Source organism: Nannospalax galili, unplaced genomic scaffold (genome assembly GCF_000622305.1).
Source record: "Nannospalax galili isolate Female #2095 unplaced genomic scaffold, S.galili_v1.0 scaffold476, whole genome shotgun sequence".
NCBI classification, from domain to species: domain Eukaryota; kingdom Metazoa; phylum Chordata; class Mammalia; order Rodentia; family Spalacidae; genus Nannospalax; species Nannospalax galili.
In genome coordinates this window covers 236,410-243,971 of record NW_008338274.1, presented here as the reverse complement: position 1 = coordinate 243,971, position 7,562 = coordinate 236,410, and the positions used below count along the sequence as shown (strand labels likewise).

The window sequence follows — 7,562 nt, the reverse complement described above, 5'->3', positions numbered from 1 at the left end:
GTTATAAGCCCTGTAAGACATAAAATTGAATGAGTTTTAACCTTTAAAAAAGATCTCCATTTCATTTTAAAACATACTGTTTCTTACAGAAAGACTCATTGTTTTTGCTATTAACACTGAGATGTTGGTGCATGCACCTCTAATCTATATGTATCTGATTATTACTAGTCATAATCGGTGGCACTCGATCCTTGGTACCTGTGTATGTCTATAAAGTCATTGGGTAGATTTTAATGGTAATGTTCATCACCTATGCTAATTAACATGACATAAATTTTTATGTTTCCTCCTCAAATATAATTTTTAATTTGTTGATTTTTTTCTTTTCGTGTGTATGTGTGTATCACACAGAACATAGTAAACCATCTTATTCAACTATACACCCACTTCCCAGATGGCACCCTCCCACAGCCCAGCCTCCCTCCCCCGACTCGAGCCCTTATACTCTGTTATCCCTGCTACTGTCTGCTGTGTTGTCGGCACCCCCAGCCATTCCCCACTACTTGTCCATCTGGTGAATCTAATCAGCCTATCTAGAGGTCTTTGTTTTAGGAGGGTTAGCTGTTCCTCATCTAGCAGCAATCAGTTGTCAATTTTCCTTTAGATAAGATTGGGATCTGCTGTTCATTTTCCCAGTTCTATGCCGGGTTACTATCTGGGAGTCTCTTGGGCCATATTGCTTTTATCAAGAAACAAGCAGGTGAGCATGAGATGACTCTCAATAGCGTGAAGCACAGTAATCCTAAAATTATTTTCTAGCTGTGCATCCTTTGGTAAATTACTTAGCCTTCCCAAGCATCAATTTCTGTACCTACAAAGTGGAGGCTACAATTTACTCAGCTTCCCATGTTGCTCTCTAGATAAATTAACAATGGTGTTAAAGTTTAATTCTGGGTTTGCTACTTGCTAAAGGCCAAGTAAACACTAGCTAGTAAAACAAGCAAAACATAACTTTTCCCACTGCCTGAGTTCTGGTCTTTTTCTCTCACATGATCTATTCTAAGTATCCTAGGTGGTTTCACCCATTTCTAAATGTGGAAAGCCCATAGTCTAATGCATGCCTCAAGGAAAGTCAGCTAGGTCTAACCTTTTACTTTTCTAATATAAAACTAAAGATTCGGGCCAAGCAACTTTGGGCTTGGAATATGACAGACCACGCGACTTCCTAATCTCTTCATGTAATTTGCCTAAACCCTAAATGTATTTTATTGTGGTTCATCATATTTAATAGGCTACCACATTTCTTTGGCCTATTCTTTTGAACTAGTTCTCTTTTCTGCCTGTGCTTATGTCTGCACCAATTTCTGATTATCCTGACTTTACAGAAGCAAGTTACTCTGTATTACCTTAGCACTTTTCCAACATCCCCAGGGAGCACTCCTATCCTATAGGTCAAGGAAGGCACAGACCAACCTGTTGCTACCAGTTTCAGGTACTATGTTTTATCTTCAAATAACTCACTGTCAAAATTTTAACAAGTCAGATTAAAGGCAAAAGCACAACAAATAAAGCCCTTTCTGTTCATTAAACAAAAAAAATTATAAATCTAAGTTTGCTTGTTGTGTCACTACAAACCCGTTCCATAAAATTATCTTCAGCCTTTATGTCCATCATTGCTCAAAAGGATAAACTGAAGAAAAAGACTGTGGCAAACCCTAGAAGATAGAAAGGTGTCCTATATTCATGGATTGGGAAAATCAATATTGTGAAAATGAACATCCTACCAAAAGCAATGTGCAGATTTAATGCAATTCCAATGCAAATCCCCATGAGAGTCTCACAATATAGAAGAAAAAAAAAATCTTAAAATTCACCTGGAAACATAGAAGACTCTAGATAGTCAAAACACTCCTGAATAAAATGAACAATGCAGTGCTGGAAGGATTACCTGATATTTGACAAAGATGACATAATCACACAGAGGAAAAGACAGCAACTTTAACGAATGGTGCTGGGAAAACCAGATGCTCACATATAGACCCATATGTCTAACAGAGCACACAAATCAACTGCAAATGGATCAAAGACTTTAATGTGAAAACTGAAATGGCTAGAAGAAAATACAGGCAGTACCTGTAAGAGACAGGAGAAGGAAAAGACTCTGAATAGGACTCTATTTGCTCAAGAATTAAGGCCAACAGTTGACAAATAGGACCTCACTAAACTAAAAAGCTTCTGTACAGCAAAGGAACAAGTCAATTGAAGAAGCAGCATACAGAGTGGGAGAGGATCTTTGCCAGTTATACATCCAAGAGAGGATTGATATCCAGAATATACAAAAAGCTCATAAACAAAACAAAACAAAACAAAAAAACCAACAAATGATCCAATTTTAAAAAGGGCTATGGATCTGAATAGAGTTCTCAAAAGAAGAAATAAAAATGGCTAAGATGTGAGTGTACATGCACAAACACACACAGAGTTATGCCATATGTGGTGATAATGCTCACCCGCAAACCTACAGACCAACTAACAAAAACCCAGTGCCAGGCATGAGGAACCTCCCTTTGAATTGTTGGTTAAACTCCCCAAACAATATAGGCTATTGCCATTGCCCTTGATTGCCTCCCAGAACTTGAAGGTAAGATAATGCTGAAGATATTATATATTTTGGGCACAAGACTTCAAGGAATCAAACTTGAATTGGCCTGGAAATCTCCTCCCTGAAGACAAGCTCTCATAATACTAGAGGTGCTTATGCAAACTGCCAAGGGAGAAAAACAATCAATAGCCTTCCAATGTAAAGCCTAAGAACTAGAACAATGACCAGCCCAGCAAGATGCCCCTAATAGTGCAATAGTGATACTTTTATCTTGGGGGTAACCACAACTATCTAAATTGACCTTAAAGTCTGCTAAGTAGAAGGGAATTCATGTCTGTTTATCTAGCCAAATATCTGGGCCTGGAGAAGTCAAGGTCCTAAAGGAAAACCTACTACTGCTGTTTTCCAAAATCAATATAATTTCTAATTGTACTCTAAATATTTATCTTTAAACCTACAGGTAAATGTACTTTTCACCCTTCATTAAAGAAGCTGATTTATTCCAACAGATGGAGACGATTACACAGATCTATAACTGACCAAAATGCAGAGAATACATGACAAAGGGGCATCCAACAATAACTGATACATCTAAATCGCAATCCCTACACTTAAGCTTCAGGGAACATTGTAGAAGAGAGGGCAGAAAGACTGTAAGAGCCAGAGGACCAGGACATCTGTTGCTAGAGAGTGTCACCTAGGCATGACCGAGTAGCTACACCTATGCAAATCTCTACAGTATGGTTGCCTAAACATGACCTGTATGTTAACACAAGATGACATGCCAATATGGATTGGGGAAATTTCACAAAGTCTCACTCTTAGATAAAGAGCAACAGGCAATCAATGGTGCTGAGAGAAGGAGAACCAGTTTTCTAGGGTTGAGCTCCCTGATAGGTTATCCAATCCCAAGGAGTCAGTTAAAACAGATGTACTAAATGGACTCAGTAGTGTTTGTGTTTGTGTGTGTGTGTGTGTGTGTGTGTGTGTGTAGTATATATGTAACAATAATTAAAGAAGAGGACTGTGAATTTGAGAGGGAGTGGGGGTTCACGCAGGAGGAGTTGGAGGGGGGAGAAGGGGTGGAAATGGCATAAATACATATGAATTCTCAAAAAAAAAAAGGACTTAATCAAGAGACCAACCATAAATATGGCTATGAAACAGTGAAATCAAAAGTTGCTTAGAGATAGGAGAAAGTATCTGCAAAGATTTTAGTTTGGCTGGGCAGCACATATTCCTAGGAGTACTATCAACCTAGCCATGACCTCACAAATTCTTTGCTATGGAGGGCTGTTTGGGCCTTACTGGATATTTATTTTCTACCCACTTGATGCTAGTTAGCATTCTACCCTGGGTGTGACATCCAAAAGGATCATTGGCAAATGTCTCCTGGGGAGCAAAGGTCTACCCTGTTAAGTGCTCTAGAATGACCTGTTACCTTCTTTTACTAAGGAGGAACATCAAATAGAACACTCAGGTCTCAAACTCAAAATACACCCCTCTCATTTGCAATGGGAAAAAGAGATTTAAAAGAGAGGTCAGAGAATATTGGTGGCTATTTTCCATTAGGAAGTAAACCAAGTGAGGCATGAGTTAAGTTTCTTAACAAAAAAAATGAGACGTGGTTCCAAAAGCAAGCAAGCATCAAGGATTGTGCTTTTGGACACTGGAGAAGGAAAAAAGGCAAAACTAAAACTGAAAGAAAACAAAAACCCTAGGGCAGAGCCTGTACTTCTTGGATGGCTGCAATGCTGATTTCCAGTGTAATAAACTGGAGAAAAAGGGGCTGTGTCCTTATTACACTGTCTGAAGTCTGACACTATAAATGAACACAGACCCCTTGGCTACCAACCCACACCTGACCTGAATATCAGTGACAGACAGGCAAACATTCCAATAGTTACAAGATAACAAAAAGTTACCTTCTATGAAGGACCCATTTTAACATGTGAAAATCCAGAAACTTAGCTGTATTTTAATAACATGCCACTTGCTGCCCCTGATAGCTATACTTTTTGTTTCCTAGTAAGTGAAAACTCATTTACATACACACACACGTAGACACAGATGTGTTTTCATTTCAATACTTAGGATATATAGTCCACTATCACTGCCTTTAAGTTTCTACAGTTGTATGTTTTTCCCCCAAGAAGTTGTTTTAAGTAGCTTCAGAACTAGCTAGATCCCATAAGCTGTGCAGTGTCATGAGCCTCGTTCCCAATCTGACAAATGGGCACAAATGAAATTTACTTATTCAAAGTTGCTTCATGGCTAGTACCTGGGCCACTATCCAGAACACATTTAACATGTAATTATTAGAATGCTGTTCTGTCACATATAAACACACCAGAAACTCCCATTTCTTCCACACACTCTTAGGGAAGTGCAAGTTTTTGAGGAGAGGGAGGTATCAAGTACATGTTACAATAGATGCTAACAAAGGTAATTATTATTTGCCACGGTAAAAAGCAAGGTAGGATAAAAGGTGGAAATATTCAGCATTCTCTTTGGGAAGACATTTGAAAAGAATTCCAATAACCTGAATTACATCTGGTATCCAGCAGCTTATGAGGAGAGATTCAAAGTTTCACAGACGAAAATTAAAACAAAACAACAACAACAAAAAACTGGGAGGGTACAGAAGGACTACAAGAAGGGACTAGAAGGTCAGAAGGATCAAAAGGGGAGAAAGCAAACCAAAACAGTAATGGAAAGTTGGAAGGAGAGTTACATAAGACATGAAATTCAATAACATTTCTCTCCTAATTCTTTTAAGAACAGTAAACATGTTAGAGAACAGGTTTACTTAAAGAACAGGTTAGACATGTTTCAAAGAAGCCTGGTTGTAATTATCACTGTTTATCAAATTAATAAAATTCTACTAGAAGCAACTTTTCTTTCTAGTAGTCAAAACTTACGGTTCCGTGATACACTTGAAAGATATTGCTACACTGTATTGAGCTCTTTCCCGCGCAAGTACAATAAATTGGAAATAGCCTATACTTCGGAGTGGCAGCAGATACCTGTAACCCACTACTCAATACTCCGCAGGCTAAGGCAAGAGGGTTCTGAATTGAAGTCAAACGTGGGATACAGAGTGAGTTCCAGGCCAAAGAAAAAAAGCTGTGCTAAAATGGTGAATTACCGAAGTATTAAAACGCAAACCCAAAGTATGGATTTCCTTAAGAAAATGTCAACTCGTCCAGAAGCCTACCCTGAGAAAAGGTAAATGTTACGCAATTCTCATTCTGCCACAAATAAGAGTCTTTAATGGAGGGCTAGGATACACAGGCATGAAATTGTATCCCAGCGCTTCCTTGAAGGGCAGCCCGAAATGCATGCTAAGAGGGGTCTGTAAAACCACAGCTCCAGCCTTTATGAGCACGCCCCCTTCCTCTCAATGCTCTGCACACCACCAGCTCTACAACAAGAAGTCCCTGGCCTTGTTGGCTGGATGGCCTGCCTAGCACTCCGCAGCGACCACCTTCTCTAGGCTTGAGAATCAAGGCAGAGCAGCAAGGCCCGAGGGAAGCAACCTCTGCACTCAGAAAACCTCCCGATCTGGTCCAACCCCTGCACTTAGAAACCCGCCTGATCCGGAGGTGTAGGCCCCTCTTCAACCTCCAGGCATCAAAGACCCCCAGAATGTCTCCAGCGGGGACATTCCCGGGGAGAGACACCGGAGTGTGGGCTGGGGCGGAAACCTGCACCCCAGCCCCGCTCTCCCGAGCCGCCGCGCACGACCGTGGCCGGCCCGGCACCCACCTGCACGCTGGGGAAGGCCGTCTTGAGCAGGTAGAACATCTTGCGGTTGGACAGCACGTCGCCGCTGGTCATCTTGTCGTCGGCGCCCTCGCGCGTCTTCCCCTTGGACTTCTCGTGGAGGATGTTGCTCTCGCGGACGCGCCTCACCTCGTCGCCGCCGCGCACGGCCGCCAGCACCGACACGGCCAGCATCTCGCGCAGGTCCACCATGCCGCCGTCGGCCGCAGGCCCCGCCGCTCCGCCCGCGGGCTCGCCGCCCAGGCCGAACAGGCTGAAGCGGCCGGCCAGGAAGCCGGAGTAGAGGTGGTAGAGCAGCCCGAGCCCCAGCAGGAAGAACACGGCCACCCCCAGCGGGGACAGGCGGATGCCCATGGGGGCCATGGCGCGCGAGGCCAGGCGCTCCGGGCCGCCTCGGTCCTCACCGCGCTGCGCTCGGGCTACAGCGGCTCCCGCTGCTCGGCGCCCGCGCGCCCCATGGCCGCCTTGGGGGAAGCCTCGCGCCCGCCTCCCCGCAGCGCTGCCCGCCGCCTGCCGCCCGCAGCTCGGCGGTCCACGTTGGTCAACGGCCGGGAGGTGAAAGGGGAGCGTGGGTGTGTATCCGGGTTACGCGGGGGGCGGGGTGAGCCCGAACAGGCCCCTCCCCCTGTGGGGCACGGTCTGCCCTGGGGGCGGGGCGTCCGGCTTTAGCTGCTGAGGTCCGACCGCAGTGTTTGCATTTCTAAGTGCCCCAGAGGCCTGGAGGTGCTGTCCACTGCAGAAGAGACTGCTACTGAGTACCGCGTGGCTATTTAAGTGAAGGCTGTCTCCCTTTGCACAATTACATATGGCTTATGGCTGAAATATGTCAGTGACTTCCCCTTGAGGAAAAGAACAAGCAAGGCGTTTTAAAACAAACCTGTGTATGCTTCTCCACTCCCCAGCACGAGGGTGTGAGGCCTGCAGCTTTCAGTTGCCAGCCAGGCGCTTCCATGCTGGACGGGGGCTGGGCGCTGAGGAAGGAAGCTTACTTGGTTCTTCCTGTGCTGACCTTTTTATGTGTGGATGTATAGATTTTTCTTTGCCTCCACCTGCCATCCTCTAAGTAGCTATAGCTGTTCCCTTGATCCCGGAGTCTAGGGAAGAGACTCCAGGCTTCTTTCACTTCCAAGGAAACTCTTTAGAGCTTAGCTTTCTGCCCAGAGGCTGAGTGGGAAGAATTGCTGGAAAAGGGCCACTTGATTCAAAGTACATCTAGATTACATCGTTTTGAGTC

The 7,562-nt window shown here is 44.0% G+C and overlaps 1 protein-coding gene across 2 annotated transcripts in view; it reads right to left on the bottom strand.

The window, feature by feature from the left end:
* Positions 1-6,810, bottom strand: part of Impad1 (inositol monophosphatase domain containing 1) — a 32,031-nt gene extending 25,221 nt beyond the window's left edge. For both annotated transcript variants that reach the window (XM_008833066.3, XM_029563492.1), the window contains exon 1: positions 6,311-6,810. In XM_008833066.3, the coding sequence (XP_008831288.1) occupies positions 6,311-6,691 (381 nt within the window). In that variant the 5' untranslated portion in view covers positions 6,692-6,810. The remainder of the gene's footprint in view (positions 1-6,310) is intronic.
* Between the last annotated feature and the right edge of the window lie 752 nt (positions 6,811-7,562).